General features: G+C 43.3%; 1 protein-coding gene across 8 annotated transcripts in view; it reads right to left on the reverse strand.

Annotated features, from left to right (window-relative positions):
- Positions 1–21,072, reverse strand: part of LOC139385673 (BCAS3 microtubule associated cell migration factor-like) — a 342,007-nt gene that overhangs the window by 305,299 nt on the left and 15,636 nt on the right. For all 8 annotated transcript variants that reach the window (XM_071130934.1, XM_071130936.1, XM_071130935.1 and 5 more), the window contains exons 8-11: positions 9,489–9,596; positions 9,289–9,365; positions 2,936–3,012; positions 2,262–2,345 (exon numbers count right to left, since the gene is read on the reverse strand). In XM_071130934.1, the coding sequence (XP_070987035.1) occupies positions 2,262–2,345; positions 2,936–3,012; positions 9,289–9,365; positions 9,489–9,596 (346 nt within the window). The remainder of the gene's footprint in view (positions 1–2,261; positions 2,346–2,935; positions 3,013–9,288; positions 9,366–9,488; positions 9,597–21,072) is intronic.

Consider the following 21,072-nt stretch of genomic DNA (forward strand, 5'->3'; position numbering starts at 1 on the left):
GGTGCAATCTTACTGGCAGCAATATCCTTGCCTGTGAAGCAGTTTTTGTACCAAGCAATGATGACGGCACGTGTTTCCTTGCAGGTAACCATGGTTGACAGAGGAAGAACAATGATTCCAAGCACCACAATCCTTTTGAAGCTTCCAGTCTGTTATTCGAACTCAATCAGCATGACAGAGTGATCTCCAGCCTTGTCCTCGTCAACACTCACACCTGTGTTAACGAGAGAATCACTGACATGATGTCAGCTGGTCCTTTTGTGGCAGGGCTGAAATGCAGTGGAAATGTTTTTTGGGGATTCAGTTCATTTGCATGGCAAAGAGGGACTTTGCAATTAATTGCTATTAATCTGATCTCTCTTTTCATAACATTCGGGAGTATATTCAAATTGCCCTCATACAAACTGAGACAGCAGACTTTGTGAAAATTAATATTTGTGTCATTCTCAAATTGTTTGGCCACGACTGTACATACTACCTCAATTGGCCCGACCAACCAGTGCTCCCGCACATTGGCTAACAGGGCTATCTGCATTGTGTCCTGCCACCCACCACCTGCCAACCCCTCTTTTACGCTACTGCTACTCTCTGTTCATCATTTATGCATAGTCACTTTAACCATATCTACATGTACATACTACCTCAATCAGCCTGACTAACCAGTGTCTGTATGTAGCCTAGCTACTGTATATAGCCTTGCTACTGTTTATCATTCTTTTTACTGTTGTTTTCTTTATTGTTCACCTAATACCTTTTTTGCACTATTGGTTAGAGCCTGTAAGCATTTCACTGTAAGGTCTACACCTGTTGTATTCGGCGCACGTGACAAATAAACTGATTTGATTTGAGACTCCGCAAACATATGGAAGAATGTACTCTGGTCAGATGAGACTAAAATTGAGCTTTTTGGCCATCAAGGAAAATGCTATGTCTGGCGCAAACCCAACACCTATCATCACCTCAAGAACATCATCCCTACAGTGAAGCATGGTGGTGGCAGCATCATGCTGTGGGGATGTTTTTCATCGGCAGGGACTGGGAAACTGGTCAGAATTGAAGGAATGATGGAAGGCGCTAAATACAGTGAAATTCTTGGGGGAAACCTGTTTAAGTCACCCAGAGATTTGAGACAGGAACGAAGGTTCACCTTCCAGCAGGACATGGACAACCCTAAGCATACTGCTAAAGCAACACTCGAGTGGTTTAAGGGGAAACATTTAAATGTCTTTGAATGGCCTAGTCAAAGCCCAGACCTCAATCCAACTGAGAATCTGTGGTATGACTTAAAGATTTCTGTACACCAGCAGGAACCCATCCAACTTGAAGGAGCTGGAACAGTTTTGCCTTGAAGAATGGGAAAAGATCTCAGTGGCTAGATGTGTCAAGCTTATAGAAACATACCAAGAGACTTGCAGCTGTAATTGCTGCAAAAGGTGGCTCTACAAAGTATTGACTTTTGGGGGGTGAATTGTTATGCCCGCTCAAGTTGTCTGTTTTTTTTGGTCCTGTTTCTTGTTTGTTTCACAATAAAAAAATATTTTGCATCTTCAAAGTGGTAGGCATGTTGTGTAAATCAAATGAAACAAACCCCCCAAAAATACATTTGAATTCCAGGTTGTAAGGCAACAAAATAGGAAAATTGCCAAGGGAGTGAACACTTTCACAAGCCACTGTATGTCGCCATTAGTGGCTAATGGGACTGCTATCACGCTAGCCGTTAGCGCTCATTAAGGAGGGAGGGAGGGAGGGAGGGAGAGACCATGGGAATAACTCTAAACCGAGGGGGCTTCATAAATTCAATAGGGTTTCCCTTTGCAGGCTTGGAAAAGACAGGAGACTGGAAGCATATGAGGAAATTGCTGTGCTAGGCTAGTAGCGTGGGATAGCTTAGCCGCTACATCAACAGAGCGGAGGGGTATAAATTCCGTTTGGTATCAAAGGGAGTAGCAGTTAGCGTAGCCTGGCGGTGCTCTCCAGCTGAGAGGAGTATTGCAGGGGATGTGTCCCATATTGCAGTAGAGTACAGGATGGAACCCCCTACAGACACATACAGGGACCATAGAATTGAGTTAAGATGCTCATTGACTCTCAAGGCCTGTGTCTGGGTTATGATATAGATTCTCAGAATGGTGTCTGACTCACAGGGGAAAGCCAGGGTGGATCCTATATCACTTCTCAGAAATGTACAGATGTAAATGATTTTATTACAACCACTGAGGTGGAGGGAGGTGTGTGTGAGAGAGTGTGTGTGTTTGACTTACTTTAGCAGCGCTGATGACTGTAGCTGTGTAAGACTGGGCATTGTCCCCGCAGGCACCGCCTCGAGACTGGTGACACCGGATCAACTGGAGGGAGAGAGAGAGGGAGAGAGAGAGAGAGAGAGACAGAGAGAGAGAGGAGGAAAACATAGATAAGAAATACATAACCATCGTCCTCCTGCACCTGATGCCAACCAGAAACAGAATATGGAGGAGCAGCACATTAAAAACACTCCTCTCCTATCCCACTGTCCATTTCCTTGATCCAGCCATCCATCCCAGACCTACTCTATACTTCACGAACAGAGTAGCCTATACGGTTCCCAACATTACTCGGTCTACTGCCCAATGCCATAGTAACAAGTAGTCACTGACCCATCTGTCAGTTGCTTGAGTGGCCGAGTGGAATCAGAAAACTACCAGACACAAATATCCATTAAACTTAATGCGTAGAGTGGACTTGCTTTTGGAAAATACCAAAATCCTATTAAATAGACATTAAAAAAACCTACATCTGTTGGTTTTCAGATGTTATCATTTCTAGTGGTATCTTCTTGGAATGAGTTGTACTGAGAGATTAAAGAGCTCAAATAAAAAATGCCTTTTGGAGAACTGTAAATATGCTGTTGTGGTAAGTACATCTGTGATGGGTGTGTGTGTGTGTGTGTGTGTCCTACCTTATTCTCAGCGTAGGCTAGCCAGCGTCCTCCCAGTGCTATGGGGTTTAGGTTGGGGCCCGGACATGGAAAGCAGCCTGGAAACACACGGGAGGAAACATACATTTATTGAAGGTGAACTCCATACTTTCTCCATACCCTTCAGCCACGGGACAAATTGGATACATATTGAGGATGACACAACACAGTTACACCATTTGATATACACCAATCAAGGCGTAAAATCATGACTGCATATCTCAAATGGAATGCCCTGGGATTACCTAACTTCAACATGTTCCCTTTTAGAAGTTGCAGAAATCGTGAATGCTGATAATGCTGCTGTAGATATTCGCTTTAGAAGTCAGAGTCCCTCTCCTCCGAGTGTGTCTCGGTTTCTCTTAAAGCCCTAATGTGTTTGAGCGGGGAAAGTGGATCACTGTGTGTGTGCGCTTTAGTAGTCCCCATAGGGATCAGTGTGTCGGCCAGTCAATCTAGACAGGAGCCGTCCCCACTAATGCCACAGAACGCATTAGGTCATAGTGTGGCTCTAAGTAAAAAGAAACACACTCAAAAGCTCAGCATAAATACAAATGGATGTCAACACACATACAGAAGATGAGGACATAAATTCACGAGCGGATCAAGCTATCAGTATACAGTGCATTCGGAAAGTATTCAGACCCTTTGACTTCTTCCACATTTTGTTACATTACAGCCTTGTTCTAAAATAGATTATATAAAAATAAAAATCCTCAATCTACATACAATACCCCATAATGACAAAGTGAAAACAAGGTTTTAGAAATGTTTGCAAATGTATTAAAAATAACGACAGAAACAGCTTACTTACATAAGTATTCAGACCCTTTGCTATGAGACACAAAATTGAGCTCAGGTGCATCCTGTTTCCATTGATCATCCTAGAGATGTTTCTACAACTTGATTAGAGTCCACCTGTGGTCAACTCAATTGATTGGACATGATTTGGAAAGGCACACAACTGTTTATATAAGGTCCCACAGTTGACAGTCCATGTCAGAGCAAAAACCAAGCCATGAGGTCAAATGAGTTGTCCGTAGAGCTCCGAGACAGGATTGTATCGAGGCACCGATCTAGGAAAGGGTACTAAAAAATGTCTGCAACATTGAAGGTCCCAATGAACAGACTGGCCTCCATCATTCTTAAATGGAAGAAGTTTTGAACCACCAAGACTCCTCCTAGAGCTGGCCGCCAGGCCAAACTGAGCAATCGGGGTTGAAGAGCCTTGGTCAGGGAGGTGACCAAAAACCAGAGGGTCACTCTGACAGAGCGCCAGAGTTCCTCTGTGGAGATGAGAGAACCTTCCAGAAGGCCAACAATCTCTGCAACACTCCAACAATCAGGCATTTATGGTAGAGAAGCCAGATGGAAGCAACTCCTCAGTAAAAAGGCACATATCAGCTCGCTTGGAGCTTGCCAAAGGGCACCTAAAGGACTCTCAGACCATGAGAAGCAAGATTCTCTGGTCTGATGAAACCAAGATTGAACTCTTTGGCCTGAATGCCAAGCATCACGTCTGGAGGAAAACTGGCACCATCCCTACGGTGAAGCATGGTGGTGGCAGCATCATGCTGTGGGGATGTTTTTCAGCGGCAGGGACTGGGAGATTAGAAAGGATCAAGGGAAAGATGAACGGAGCAAAGTACAGAGAAATCCTTGATGAAAAGCTGCTCCAGAGCACTCAGGACCTCCGACTGGGACAAAGGTTCACCTTCCAAAAGGACAATGACCCTAAGCACACACCCAAGCCAAAGCAGGAGTGTCTTCGGGACAAGTTTCTGAATGTCCTTGAGTAGCCCAGCCAGAGCCCGGACTTGAACTCGATCAAACATCTCTGGAGAGACCTGAAAATAACTGTGCAGCAACGCTTCCCATCCAACCTGACAGAGCTTGAGTATCTGCAGAGAATAATAGGAGAAACTCTCCAAATACAGGTGTGCCAAGCTTGCAGCGTCATACCCAAGAAGACACGAGGCTGTAATCGCTTCCAAAGGTGCTTCAACAAAGTACTGAGTAAAGGGTCTGAATACTTATGTAAATGTTATATTTCAGTTTTACATTTTTAATGCATTAGCAAAAATGTCTAAAAACCTGTTTTTGCTTTGTTATTATGGGGTATTGTGTGTAGATTGAGTGGATAATTCTTTTTTAAATCCATTTTAGAACAAGGCTGTAACGTAACAAAATGTGGGAAAAGTCAACGTGTCTGAATACTTTCTGAATGCACTGTATACTGGAACTAATGTGTCCACCCACTCACACAGATGTTGATGTAAACAGTCATCTCACAGTAGACATGAGTAATAATTAACTAAATACAACCACACACACACTGGAGTCAATGGCCAGACAGCACCAGACATGGGTTCAAATACTATTTGAAATTACTTCAAAAACGTTATCTGTGCTTGATTAAGCTTGTCTGGCTTGATAGACCAATATATTAGTTCCAAAACACTCAAGGTATTTGAGCACATCCACCATCAGGATTCACCTCTACTCCCAAACATGTCTGTAAACAGAGAAGGAGTAATGATGGAACCTGCCATAAATGCACGTAGAGAGTAAGGGGGACAAATACACTTGTTTGTGCACACACATACACACAGATATACAAACACATACCCCCACAAACGTACATACAAGTACACACACACCAATACGAGGTCATGTGAGTGTGAAGGGAGAGAGGCGAAGGGAGAAGGGTTTGGCTGACAGTAATGTAGTGCTCAGGGTGCAGATGAGATGGAGTCAGACAGTAATTTAGTGTTCAGAAGAGTCAAGGCTGGGAGGCGCAGGGTGAATAGGACTTGAGGTAAGCCACAATGCTACAGCCTTTTGTTGCCTCTCCACGGCTGGGGGAGAACGACCCACTCAGCCCAGGCAGTGAGATAACATGTGTCCGAAACATCCTGTGTGGATAAGGGGAGGAGAGGAGAGAAGAAAAGAGAGAGAAAAAGGAACAGAGGAGAGGGAGAAGAGAGGATGTGATGAGACATTGGAAAAGAGAAAATACATAAAAAGAAAGAGGAGAGGAAGGGGGAGAAGAGGAATGAATATGAAGAGAAAATAAAAAAGACAGTAAGTGAGAGGGGAAAAGGCTGAGGAGAACAGAGGAAAGAGAAAAAGCAAAGGGCCGGGAAGAAGGAAAGATGAAGAGAAAATAAAAGATTTGATCGAGAAAAAGGGGAATCACCAACCCCAAACCCAACATCACATCCACACACAGACCTAACTAACCTCATCCCCACTCCACACCACTATAAAAGACAAGAACAACTAAAAACACCCACATTACAGGACGCCTGTGTTGCTCCTCATCCTCCCCAAAGAGAAACACGTCTCCATTTCACGAGGAGGAAGCGTCATTGAGAACATACTATAAACATACTGTCAGTGATGTTGAGATGTGTTAAGCTACCAGAGGGGCTTCTGCCTGCTCTACAATTATGTTTCAGTGAAAACAGTTTAGACCGGTTTCAAAGACTTGTTCTAAACGTGGTGCTCCGTGAGGGGGCATGGTGGTTTGTGTATTGTTCTAAACGTGGTGCTCCGTGAGGGGGCATGGTGGTTTGTGTATTGTTCTAAACGTGGTGCTCCTTGAGGGGGCATGGTGGTTTGTGTTTTGTTCTAAACGTGGTGCTCCTTGAGGGGGCATGGTGGTTTGTGTATTGTTCTAAACGTGGTGCTCCTTGAGGGGGCATGGTGGTTTGTGTATTGTTCTAAACGTGGTGCTCCGTGAGGGGGCATGGTGGTTTGTGTTTTGTTCTAAACGTGGTGCTCCTTGAGGGGGCATGGTGGTTTGTGTATTGTTCTAAACGTGGTGCTCCTTGAGGGGGCATGGTGGTTTGTGTATTGTTCTAAACGTGGTGCTCCTTGAGGGGGCATGGTGGTTTGTGTATTGTTCTAAACGTGGTGCTCCGTGAGGGGGCATGGTGGTTTGTGTATTGTTCTAAACGTGGTGCTCCGTGAGGGGGCATGGTGGTTTGTGTATTGTTCTAAACGTGGTGCTCCTTGAGGGGGCATGGTGTTTTGTGTATTGTTCTAAACGTGGTGCTCCGTGAGGGGGCATGGTGGTTTGTGTATTGCAGGGTAAACGCTGCGAGTATCGGTGTTTAGTTAGTTGGTTGTTTGGGCTGGGTGATGCCAGCGTGACAGACTTGCTTGTCTTTTTGGTGGTAGGATGTTTGTGTGGAAAATGCTGATTTGTTACGTGACTGGGCTGGTTCTGGCTCTGTGTGTTGGTGCAACTGGCTATATAACGGTTAGTGGGTAGCTATATCACTTCGGTGTTTTCACATATGTACACAGAGAGACACAGGAGATACTGAGCATCTGTTCCAAGATGATATGTCCATTGATTTCCCAGAAGAGAAGATGCATCTGTGAGTACTAATCTAGTGTGTGTGTGTGTATATATATATATATATCTATGTGTGTGTATATACAGTGGGGCAAAAAAGTATTTAGTCAGCCACCAATTGTGCAAGTTCTCCCACTTAAAAATATGAGAAAGGCCTGTAATTTGTGTCATAGGTACACTTCAACTATGACAGACAAAATGAGGAAACAAAATCCAGAAAATCACATTGTAGGATTTTTAATGAATTTATTTGCAAATTATGGTGGAAAATAAGTATTTAGTCACCTACAAACAAGCAAGATTTCTGGCTCTCACAGACCTGTAACAATTTATTTAAGAGGCTCCTCTGTCCTCCACTCGTTACCTGTATTAATGGCACCTGTTTGAACTTGTTATCAGTATAAAAGACACCTGTCCATAACCTCAAACAGTCACACTCCAAACTCCACTATGGCCAAGACCAAAGAGCTGTCAAAGGACACCAGAAACAAAATTGTAGACCTGCATCAGGCTGGGAAGACTGAATCTGCAATAGGTAAGCAGCTTGGTTTGAAGAAATCAACTGTGGGAGCAATTATTAGGACATGGAAGACATACAAGACCACTGATAATCTTCCTCGATCTGGGGCTCCACGCAAGATCTCACCCCGTGGGGTCAAAATGATCACAAGAACAGTGAGCAAAAATCCCAGAACCACACGGGAGGACCTAGTGAATGACCTGCAGAGAGCTGGGACCAAAGTAACAAAGCCTACCATCAGTAACACACTACGCCGCCAGGGACTCAAATCCTGCAGTGCCAGATGTGCCCCCCTGCTTAAGCCAGTACATGTCCAGGCACGTCTGAAGTTTGCTAGAGAGCATTTGGATAATCCAGAAGAAGATTGGTAGAATGTCATATGGTCAGATGAAACCAAAATAGAACTTTTTGGTAAAAACTCAACTCGTCGTGTTTGGAGGACAAAGAATGCTGAGTTGCATCCAAAGAACACCATACCTACTGTGTAGCATGGGGGTGGAAACATCATGTTTTGGGGCTGTTTTTCTGCAAAGGGACCAGGACGACTGATCCATGTAAAGGAAAGAATGAATGGGAGATTTTGAGTGAAAACCTCCTTCCATCAGCAAGGGCATTGAAGATGAAACGTGGTTGGGTCTTTCAGCATGACAATAATCCCAAACACACCGCCCGGGCAACGAAGGAGTGGCTTCGTAAGAAGCATTTCAAGGTCCTGGAGTGGTCTAGCCAGTCTCCAGATCTCAACCCCATAGAAAATCTTTGGAGGGAGTTGAAAGTCCGTGTTGCCCAGCAACAGCCCCAAAACATCACTGCTCTAGATGAGATCTGCATGGAGAAATGGGCCAAAATACCATCAACAGTGTGTGAAAACCTTGTGAAGACTTACAGAAAACGTTTGACCTCTGTCATTGCCAACAGAGGGTATATAACAAAGTATTGAGATAAACTTTTGTTATTGACCAAATACTTATTTTCCATCATAATTTGCAAATAAATTCATTAAAAATCCTACAATGTGATTTTCTGGATTTTTTTTCCTCATTTTGTCTGTCATAGTTGAAGTGTACCTATGATGAAAATTACAGGCCTCTCATCTTTTTAAGTGGGGGAACTTGCACAATTGGTGGCTGACTAAATACACACATACAGTGGGGCAAAAAAGTATGGTGATAAGAACAATGTGTGAAGTATAATCAGGGGGGATTTTATTGATCAAAGCCACAAGGAAAACAAACGCCCATGAGTGTGTCATCTGGTTCAACATGAACACATACATCAAAGCCTTATCATCCAAAGTGGCCAAATTCACAGACAGCATCCTAAATGGCACCCTATCCCCTACATAGTGCACTACCTTTGACCAGGGCCCATATGACTCTGTTCAAAAGCAGTGCACTAAGTAGGGAATAGGGTGTGATTTAGGATACATACAGAGTCCCAGCTCCTTACTTGTAACAAAGAACTTTTTGGTGAAGGTACAGCTGTCGAATGCAGCAATCTTCTCCTGCAGGGCGACAACTAGAATCCTACAACAACAAAAAAATCAGGAAAATTACAAATAGGATGTGATTTTCATATAACATAATACTGCAATATATTGATATGAATGCACTTTATATGAATAAGAAAAGTGATTATGCTGTACGTACTCCCTATTGCAGTGCAGGTCGTAGATGGGCGTCTTGAACTGGATGGACTTGACCATCTCCCCTGTCCTCAGAGAGTACAGGTCCACACAGCAGTATGGGGGGCTGGTCCTAGGCATAGAAACACAAACGCTTCCTTTATTTGAAACATTCAGTAGAAAACAGACAGATAGAGGTCATGCAGATGCTTGGACTTCTGAGTCATCATGAGTCATTAGTCAAATATTTAAATCACACATGGACCAAAACACACACACACACACACACACACACACACACACACACACACACACACACACACACACACCAGGGTAATCAGAGACGGTGTTTAACAGCTGTAAGTGAAGATCAAACGCCATTGAGAGCCCAGGCCACTGGCGACCAGTGAATCAACATTTAGAAGGCACAGTGGAGAGGAAGCCTGTGGCGGGCTGGAACCCCAGAGCGCCCCAGGGAGGGGAGGCAGAGAAGAGGAGAGGGGTTATAGGGAAATGGTTTGTCATGTAACACACATTTACTGGAGGCCTCCTAGGGAGGGAGGCCAACACCAGCCAGTGGCTGCTGGCATTGGAACATAGACATAAATCCTCATCAACTGTTCTCTCCCCCTATCGGTCTGTCCCTCTCCTCGGTCTCGCTCGCTCTCCCTTCTCTTGATCTCTCCCCACTGGCAGAGACCATGGTGCCACATTCGTGTGTTGGTTTTGTTTCTAGGGCCACTGGGGTTGTTTGCTTTCAGCAGGCTATTTACTCTGCTGTATATATATTTTTTAAACTTCTTCCTATAAAAACATAAGTCTTTAAAGTATTTACGCTACAAAGTTCACCGTCACGGTGTACAATTTCAGAGGAGACGACCCTAAAATCACCAGAAATCTAAGAGAGCTTCTTTTTGTGTCAGCCTACGAACACAAGAAAGTTCATTTCGAAAGTCTGAGCCCAATCCTGTAGCAGTTCTTCTACTCCACTGGGGTCAATGCGTCAATAAGGTTGTAATGTAATCTGCGTTCCTGATCACTGAAACCAACTGAGCGACCCAACCGGCAGCTACTTTCTCCATCTTTATGATGGAAAAGATCTGCTCCTTCCATTCAGGCCTCTCTCTGACAGATGCAAACAGTGGATGAAATACTGTGGCCGAACCGTTGAGAAAATTACCCCATTTCAAAATATGCACACATCAGGCCATCACAAAGCAGCCAAGACATCTTAAACTGGCCGCAAAGCGCCGGGAACATGGAAACACTTTGGGGAGAGATGAACGGTAAAAAGCTGCAGGGACTCTCCTCCATGTGCTACTCGATAGCCCTGAGTCGCAGCCATGGAGAACCGGAGGGGGTTTCATTTGCCATAATTCTTCCAATGAGGGAATCTTAGAATGAAGCCGATGATAGAGAAGCCAGTCTGCCTGCACTACATTATTTTTTTCCTCTCCCTCCTTTTCTTCTCTCTCGCTTCTCAATCTTGTTCCCTCTCTTTCACTCCATCTTTCTCTCTTATTCCTCTTTCTCTCATCTCTCCCGCTCTCTCCTCCTTTTCCGCAATCTTGGTCAGTAGACATGGACCTTGTTTAACTGCTGTTGGTTCGTGTTAGCCGTGTGTAGACTGGCTATATTGAGTGTTGTCGCTACAGCAAATGCCAAGCAGTATTAGTTTCTGTGAACACAGGCTGTATGATGTTCTGGCTCCATGTCTGCCTTGGGACTGGGTGGTACAAAAACACAAAATTAGTCCTGTTGCAGACATAAGGGGAGACATGCAGGTAACTGCCAAAATAAAGGAAACACTTGAGTAAATGAGGGATGCCAAGTATAATGAAAGCATGTGCTTCCACACAGGTGTGGTTCCTGAGTTAATTAATCAATTAACATTCCATCATGTTTAGGGTCATGTATAAAAATGCCCAGTTGTCATGGTAGCCAAAATAATGGACTAGTCGTACTGAGCGATTAATCAACTTTGGTTTCGATTAAAAATATTTTTTTTACATTAAATGCACTATGTATTATGTGGGTTGAATGCTGTAACACAGAATAAAACAATGAATAATAGTCCCATGATGGTAGTGACTGCCCATTACTGCTTATCACTTATAATCTTAATTTATTCACATTACTTTAGTGTAATAAAATATTTCAGTAGTGTATATTACATTTGTTTTATTTGATGACTATTATTTCATTCCAAGTCATCATCTCCATGCTGTCTGACAAAATCACTATTTACTTCAAAGTAAACAAGGCATACTTTCATGTCTGCTGAATACCATCAAATAATTTAGATCATGTATTTTCAGGTAGAGATACCTGGCGAAGCAACAGCTGCTGTCTATATCATCTCACGATCACACATTCTTCTCTCTTCCGTAGCAGGCGTAAAAGAAACTGATCAAGTAGATGCACAATGGATTATGGTCATTGTAGCATATTACCAATGGTTTAGGTGCTAAACTACGTAGAACTGTGGCACGCTGGAAACCATCTCCCTACTACATCACACAGTTCAGGCCAGATCTGATTTATCTAAAAAGAAAATTAAAAAATAAACTGTGCAATGTGCGCACTGAGCTCACAGAAGAAATAAAAACTGTCGAAATGGAATTTAAATAACTGCCCGCCATTTGTCAATTCGCTGTTTTAAAAACTCAATTCCGGTTAATCGCTCAGCACTAATGACTAGAAGAGATCTGTGACTTTGAAAGAGGGGTCTCAAAAAGGAGCATAGGGGGTTTAAAGGGTGTGTCTCAGTTACCAGATCTCAACCCAATTGAACACTTGAGGGAGATTCTGGAGTGCCTGAGACAGCGTTTTCCACCACCTTGAACAAAACACCAATTTATTGGAATAATGGAGTCACATCCCTCCAATAGAGTTCCAGACAAAACCACATTGAAGCTGGTGGCTGGTGGAGACCCAACGCCCTATTAAGACACTATGTTGGCGTGTCCTTTATTTTGGCAGTTACCTGTAGGTCTTGTCCAGAAACCACACCTAGCCCCTAATGACTTCACTACTGCCCCGTCTCAAAATACCTAACATCATCAATAAAATTTCAATAGATGTGAATCATGCGGAGAGTAACCCTCTCGCGGGAAAATCTACTGCTACGGCTGTCCACGCCCTAAAAGGACGCTTACCCCTTGATCAAGGGGATTAGTGTGTGCGTGTAAGCAGCACCACTCCACAGAGCTGGGGCAGACATGAACGCGGCTCCACATACCCACTGACACAGCCAGCGGCAACACCCAACACACACTCTCACTGGCTGGCTGGCTGTTGAGGAAACTTTCCCTAGTCAGTGGCTGGACACTCAGCAGCAGCTCCGGCGCCACAGGGGCCCTCAGATCTCTCAGCCCAGCCAGTGACCTAAAACATTGTGTCCGCGCGTACATACATGCTTGTGTACGCATGCATGCCTGACATTGCCTGTTTGTGTGCGCACGTACGTCTGTCTGTGGGTGTCTGGTGTGTGTGCCAGTGGGATTGTCTGACGTTCTGTGTGCATGTCAAAGTGTGTGCATTCCCCCCTCATTTCCTGTAAGAGACAGTGAGGAAGACAAAGGAGGTAAGAGTTTTGGGTGACCTCCATTCAGTTGTCCATAGCAGCCGTACCAAATACTGATCTGCTGCAGGACTTACACTAGAAGATCAAGGCATATTATCATACTCTCTGGCACAGCAAGGAAGCATTACCAATCTGAGTACAGGCAATGAGATTAATAGAGCGATAACTTATCCTAACTTGTTTTCTGGCAGCTCCTCCATCGATTTCAGCGTTATAACCAGGGTCAAATCAATCTAATCCAAATGCTTTTTACCAAATATCAGGCGCCCAGATTGATTCACTCATGGGGACAATGATGATAGCACGCCCGTCCCTCTATTACAGAATGAAAATGTCCCCCAGTTGAATTGTTTCGGCCTGGGCAGTATTTTAACAAATGTCGGCGTTCTAATGGAGCCAGGGCAGGGTCAGCTGTAATGTGATTTCCTGGTGCTGGTGCCGCGGAGGCGTGGGTTGAAAGCCAGGCTAAATCATCATTCAGGGATAGATGTCAGTCCAGTAACATGTTAAGGTGACACTGAGCGCCCTCCTCCACCTCAGTAATAGGACTGTTATTATGGCTATGAGATCAAGTGTCTATTTACTGGGATGGCCTTTTGGGTCTGAATTGATGCAAAGAGAGAGGGAAGGAGATTGAAGCGGTTGGGAGAGAGAGCGAGAGACAGATGAGATTGTAAAATCATAAAAAGGTTGAGAGTGTCTTTAAGCACTTGCATACATACTCACACACAAGGAAATAGAGCAACACACACACAGAAATAGAGCAACACACACAGAAATAGAGCAACACACACACACCCACTGATGAGGCAACAGCCATGACCTCTGGAGGAGAGTCTAAGCCTGCTTGAGTGGAAACGGTTGGTCTTAGCCCATGTCGACTTCACAACGCTTCTAACATGAAGGGTTTCCTCACATAACAGTAAACCTAAATTACTCCGATAATAACTGGGTAGCAGGCTGTAAAGCAGCCAGATAGATGGATGTAGCAGGTGTGGCTCTCCATCTCCCCCTCAAAATGGCCACTGGGCAAGCCAGTAAAATAGATGTGTACATCCTAAATGGCACCCTATTCCCTATATAGTGCACCAATTTTGCCCAGAGCCCTATGAGACCAGGTCAAAAGTGGTGCACTACCTAGGGAATAGGGTGCCATTCGGGACACATACAATGTTTCTGAGCCTCTTGACCATCCAGCACAGCACAGCTTTGCTTTGCCTGGCCTGCTATAGACTAGCTACTGTACCATTTTGGAAAAAGTATACACAACAGAATGGTTGTGACATTTACAACCGGGGCAGAGTCTTAATTTTAGCAACACGTCAGTTTACAATGGTTATTATGTACATTAGGTCAGACGCATGCCATTTAAATCACTAGAGAGGGTTTTTTCAACATAAAAGACATCTTTAACATCTGTTATTTTTTTCCTCCAACATGATAGCTCTGTGAGCTGGGCTTGCACTTCTTCTCCCGGAGGGAACGTCTGGCTTCTGGTCGATGGGAACCGGGAAGGTTATTAATTCATGCATTTTTATGAACCGGAGCTCAACTGATGGATAAAAAAACTGCACACTTCATGTGGCAGGCTGCAGTGGGGTAGAGAGCAGGGGAAATGGGGAAACCTTAAAGGGGAATTAAAAAGCAAGCAAATAAATTACATTTACAAGGAGGGGGACGTCACCACGTTTCAGACTGCAGCTCAGAGCTGAGCCCTTTACGAGCTCCCTGAATACGAACAGACAATTACACGCTGTGGAAACGCAAAACAAATACAGCCAGGGCCTGGTCCCTGCAGTCTCTGCTGGAAGTGCTGAGAGGACAGGGACAGAGTGCCCAGAGGCCAGGGATGCCACCCGGTCCACAAACCGCCTAGATATAAACCAATGGATTTCAGAGCAATAAACTACAGGCCTACGGGTGCATATTAAACAACAGTGACCAAGACTAGAGTATTTAGATTTCTTTCATTTATACAGTACTATAACACATATGGAATCATGTAGTAACCAAAACAAAAGTGTTAAACAAATCAAAATATATTTTTGATTTCAGATTTCTACAAAGTAGCCACCCTTTGCATTGATAACAGCTTTGCACACTCTTGGCATTCTCTCAACCAGCTTCATGAGGTAGTCACCTGGAATGTATTTCAATGAACAGGTGTGCCTTGCTAAAAGTTAATTTTGTTTAATTTCTTTCCTTCTTAATGCATTTGAGCCAATCAGTTGTGTTGTGACAAGGTAGGAGTGGTATACAGAAGATAGCCCTATTTGGTAAAAGACCAAGTCCATATGGCAAGAACTTTGAAAGTTTCTTCAAGTGCAGTCGCAAAACTCATCAAGAGCTATGATGAAACTGGCTCTTATGAGGACCACCACAGGAAAGGAAGAGCCAGAGTTACTTGTGTAACTCTGTGTTGTTGTATGTGTCGAATTGCTACGCTTTATCTTGGCCAGGTCGCAGTTGCAAATGAGAACTTGTTCTCAACTAGCCTACCTGGTTAAATAAAGGTGAAATAAAAACTTCTGCTGCAGAGGATAAGTTCATTAGAGTTAAATGCACCTCAGATTGCAGCCCAAATAAATGCTACAGAGTTCAAGTAACAGACATCTCAACATCAACTGTTCAGAGGAGACTGCGTGAATAGGGCCTTCATGATTGAATTTCTGCAAAGAAACCACTACTAAAGGGCATCAATAAAAAGAAGAGACTTGCTTGGGTCAAGGAACACGAGCAATGGACATTAGACCGGTAGAAATCTGTCCTTTGGTCTGATGAGTCCAAATTGGAGCGACACTGTGTCTTTGTGAGACGCAGAGTAAGTGAACGGATGATCTCCGCATGTGTGATTCCCACTCTGAAGCATGGAGGAGGCATGATGGTGTCGGGGTGCTTTCCTGTGACACTGTCAGTGATTTATTGAGAATTCAAGGCACACGTAACCAGCATGGCTACCAGAGCATTCTGCAGCGATACGCCATCTCATCTGGTTTGCACTTAGTGGGACTATCATTTGTTTTTCAACAGGACAATGACCCAACACACCTCCAGGTTGTGTAAGGGCTATTTGACCAGGAAGGAGAGTGATGGAGTACTGCATCAGATGAACTGTCCTCCACAATCACCCGACCTCAACCCAATTGAGATGGTTTGGGATGAGTTGGACCGCAGAATGAAGGAAAAGCAGCCAACAAGTGCTCAGTATATGTGGGAACTCCTTCAAGACTGTTGGAAAAGCATTCTTCATGAAGCTGGTTGAGAGAATGACAAGTGTGCAAAGCTGTCATCAAGTCAAAGGGTTGCTATAAAATATATAATATACTTTTTTGGTTACTACATGATTCCATATGTGTTGTTTTGATGTCTTCACTATTATTCTACAATGTAGAAAATAGTACAAATAAAGAATAACCTTTGAATGAGTAGGTGTCCAAACTTTTGACTGGTACTGTTTATCTTGCATCTGGGGAAAATGTTAGTGAACCACATAGGTAAAAATCCTTGGAGTTGAAGAGCTTAAATGCTTACCAAAACTGACACCTGTCAGTGATAAGATTTTTTGGGGGAAAGAAAATCATACAAAATAAGAGGCCATGTTTTATTTTCTTCTTAACAGAAGAGCCTATTGGAACTGATCTCACAGTGGTGTTTTGAGAAACATGTTACAAATAAAGCCTGGACAAATTGGTAAAACTAATCTTTGGACTGAGATCAGACTGGTGAGGCTGAGTCATAAATTTAGAACAGTTATTTCTACACACACGCACATGACAACAATTACTTTATTTTCATAGACATCAAGTGAGGTGGGAGGTACTGGAAGAAAAGAGACACAAATTCTGTCACAAAATTCCCAAAGTTTCCTTCTACCCCTCTCTGACCCCCCCCCCCCCCCAACCCACTCTCCATCTTTCTCATTCCCTCTCTCCCCTGTAGAACCCAACCCTCAACACACAACAAACGCTGGCCACATCAGAGGCAGCTCGGGGGGGTGGGAAAGGGGTCTGTGATTCCGGCACGCCGCGGGCATTAGCGGGAAAGTAATTAGGGTAAAAAGTTCAACCACAGCTCCATGTCTGCAGCACTGCCAGAAATACATTTCCTCCTCATTCAGTACCGTACACCACCAACAAGCATATTGGAAACACATTGCCCCGCCAGTGTGTGTGTGAGAGAGAGAGAACGCTTGCAAAAATCCCTTGATAAACCGCTAGAGTTTATTGACGTACCAGTGCGTCAATCTAAGTAACATAATAAAAAATTGAGCATCACAATCCGTCTGTTTTTTTGCATGGCCTCCGTCTCAATCCACTGCATCCACCTATTTCGCCCTTTCTTGCATCCAAACGGTTTGGCCTAAAAAACTAACATGACCATCCTATAGAAAGGGGAGACTCTTGCGAACTGGACGGTGTTCTCTGTTTTGCTCTACGACCCCCAGAAGTGTTACAGGACTTGTCTACAATTAACCCATACAAATTAATGGAATTATGGAGGAAGTTTGTGTCAAAGACAAGGGGTAAAATAAGAGTTTTCTCCTAGATATAGAACAGACCCTTCAAAACCTTATTCCTTATGACTGAATGTTTGACCTTTCCCTTTATTAATATGTTATTCAATGTGTTTCTATGGTGGTAAAGGCCGAATTCAATATTACATCAAAAATATTTTGTTTTTATATACCTAAAGCGGTCCTAAAACTCAAAATCATAGTCAAACAATCCATGGTATGACCTTCTTAAAACAATTCCAATTTTCAGCTTAGAATAACAATAACAAAAGAGAGCCTAATAATAAAGATGAGATGGACAGGAGTTCAACCTCCTCACCATTACTGACAGCAGTGGAGTGGACATGAATATTTATCATCGAAAGCACATGCCTTGTATTTAATGCACTTCTTGTCAGTTCACTGTTCGCCAATTTTTTGTCAGAGTTAAGTGGAAACATTTAAAACAAAAACCAGCATCTCGTCAAGTGTGCATTCAGCTTTGACAGCTAAATGCACAGTTGCGTCAAATAGCCTGTAGTCAAATGCTCTAAATATCGTAGCATATCATATTAAAGTTCAAACAATGTACTCATAGCAGACTACCTACGAGGAAGATTCAACAACACGACAGGTCCGCCGAAAGAGCATTATGAACCCACAGAAAAGACTTTAAAACCAAGGTAATTCAACCTGTACGCTTTACACCAACATTCTTCATTGTCCAATACACAATATGTTGCCTCAGGGTGTATCTGTCAAGGAGTCCACTTTGTGATAACACATGGAGTTGTTCTTTACTGTCAAGTGTCAGATGAGAATTGAATACTACTAAAGATATTACTATAAAATATAAATATCACTGCATTATCAACACAAAAATAAACAACTACTCTTTGAATAAACCCTCGTCGGTTACAACACAGATAAAGGTGGGCTACCCGTCCTGCAGCATCTTAAAAAATAAAATATATATGGAAAACTGCTTTTAAACTCTTCAAAAGGCTTCACTTCAAAGGCTAGGGTCTTCCTATCCTTGGAGACCTCAAGTTATATGAGTGTCCCAGTCTGCACGGAACACACAGAGGACAGACAGCGCACAGATCTAAGCAGCAGTTAGCTGCACCTGGACTAGACTGTCTCAGAGGAACAGTCGGGAGGGGAAGGAAGACAAGAATCCATGACACAAGGACAAGATGGATGAATCCCAAATGGCACCATATTCCCCATGTAGTGCACTACTTTAGAGAGGAGATGGTGTGCTAAATAGCATAGCATCCCTAATGTCCATTTCTCACTCACATGCACAAAAACAGCTTCTTGGTGAAGAGAACGTATTGGTAACTAGAGGGTACCTAGTTCAAATCCCAAGTGAGGTACAGTATACTAATGTTTTCTTTATGAGATTAGGTACTTAATCTGGTTTCCAGCCATTCACGGCTTGTCATCCTTAAACACACCAAAACTAATTGGGGTTGGAAATTACTGGTAAGTGATATGCTACTTCCCCTAAATAGAAATAGGTGGCATATTAATACATAAGGACATAAATTCTAAGTTGCTGAACAACACCTTCAGTATCACAAAGCTGAAATGCCCTGATTATATTTTCACATTAAATTGAATGTAAAACATACTGCACAAAAGCTGAATGAACGGTGGGCTGAAAATTATACCCCATTGTGCGTGTAAAAAAATATGTTTATACCTTTCACTTCGTACCACTGTGCTTAAACTCACTTCCTATTTGAAGGGGAAAACTAGCGAGGCAGAACATATTTTCATCCGACAGAAAACAGATGAGGAAGTCAAAATAAACGCTTCAAAATAAAGCCAGAGACTGCCCTCCGTTAGCGCTGAGTGAGTGAGTGTGAGATGTGTGTGTAAGTCTAAATGTAAGTGTGTGGGCTAAAATTAAAAAGGAGGTTTAGATGAGATTACAGGCATTCCCGTTTCCACAGATGGCCAGTACAAAAGGTTCTGGAATGATTTCATCAGAACTCTTAAAAATAAGAACACGACATTCCCACCCACAAATTGAAAACAAACAAACGTAGGAAATAAATCAAATGTCCCTGTTTGAGCTTTATTTCTCTCTTAATCAATTCTGTGGTTAGCTGGACCACAAAAGACAACACTGATCGTACACACACACACACACACATCATCACTGTGTCCCCACTGGGAGGGGGTACGTGCGTGCATATCATGGTGACTAAAAGAACAGCCCAAAGGCCTCACGCTGGCTTCAAAAGCATCACTTCTCCAAAATCTGGTGCCTCTTTTAATACAAAGGCTCTGAGATTTACCATTTAATACACTTTAGAGGGATACCTTGCGTTTACCACTGCTAAACCTGTCATGAAAATAGCAATGAAAAGCACAGCTTAGTACCACAATAGGCTTTCATCTAAGTCTCTTTGAAAATGTTTAGTGGAATGAGTGGGGTTTTCCCTGCAATACTGTAATTAATATCAAGGAATTAGGTGACAGGATTATTTATTTTTTTGGTGACAACAGGACTTAGTGGATAAAGCATTAAGATAAGGACAAATTAGGGACATGACATGATCTCTTTTTTAGGATCAATCTTGCTTTGTTGTTGTCGGGTGTCATTTCAAATTACACATAGCTTATATCTTCCTGCATTAGATTAAAAACTGTGTGCTAAATGTGTCTACTGAATAATGAGATATCAAGGACACGACACCGGCCTTGTTGGTGAGGTGTGAAAAGCCTCGACTCAAAGCCGTGAGTTTTAAAGGACAGGTCCGTGGGAGGTTCACAGGGCCAGCTGGAGGGCCGTGGCCTGGTGCTGAAACCATAATCTCTTGAAAGGCCCAGCACCTAAAACACTGGTAATGATAAATATTGAATTAAATAAATGTAAAAAGGAGGCAAGAAAAACATGCATCCTATCCACCTATACTGGTGATGACGGTTTCCAGGTCACTACTGGCTACCGTCCGTGGTAGGTAGCCATGGTGACCATTGTCACCCTCGGGGGAGTCTCTGTGAGTTCCGGGCCGGCCGGAACCCTCAGAAAATATGAATCCATCCATAGTCTCCATGGTGACAGAACACTTTATTTGTCAAAAATAAATAATAAAATCATGCCCACATCCTCTGTGCATCTGGAGATTTTGGGGGTGGGTGTACAGGGTAGGAAGATTGGGGGGTTGTAAATGTCAGGGGCTCTGCTGGACAAGAGCTTTTTGCCTGCCCAGACACTTCATCCACAGTTCCCAAACTCAGAGGTGGGCCCTGGTCAAAAGTAGTGCACTAATCAGGGAATAGGGTGCCATTTGGGACAGACAAGTGAGAACAAAAGCAGGCTTCTTCTTCACTGCTGAACTTTTACCCTGGGAGTGTGTGTATGCTCCCACTCCGAAAAACACCCACAAACAATTAAGATGCCTCCGCCCTCCACCCCCTGCCTCTGTGATTTGCATTCATTGACAAAGAGCAGTCTTAAATGTTCTGAATGTTAATACCAGCGGACCTAATTAAATACATTTATATAATAACAAC

This window comes from Oncorhynchus clarkii, chromosome 27 (assembly GCF_045791955.1).
Source record: "Oncorhynchus clarkii lewisi isolate Uvic-CL-2024 chromosome 27, UVic_Ocla_1.0, whole genome shotgun sequence".
Lineage (NCBI taxonomy): Eukaryota > Metazoa > Chordata > Actinopteri > Salmoniformes > Salmonidae > Oncorhynchus > Oncorhynchus clarkii.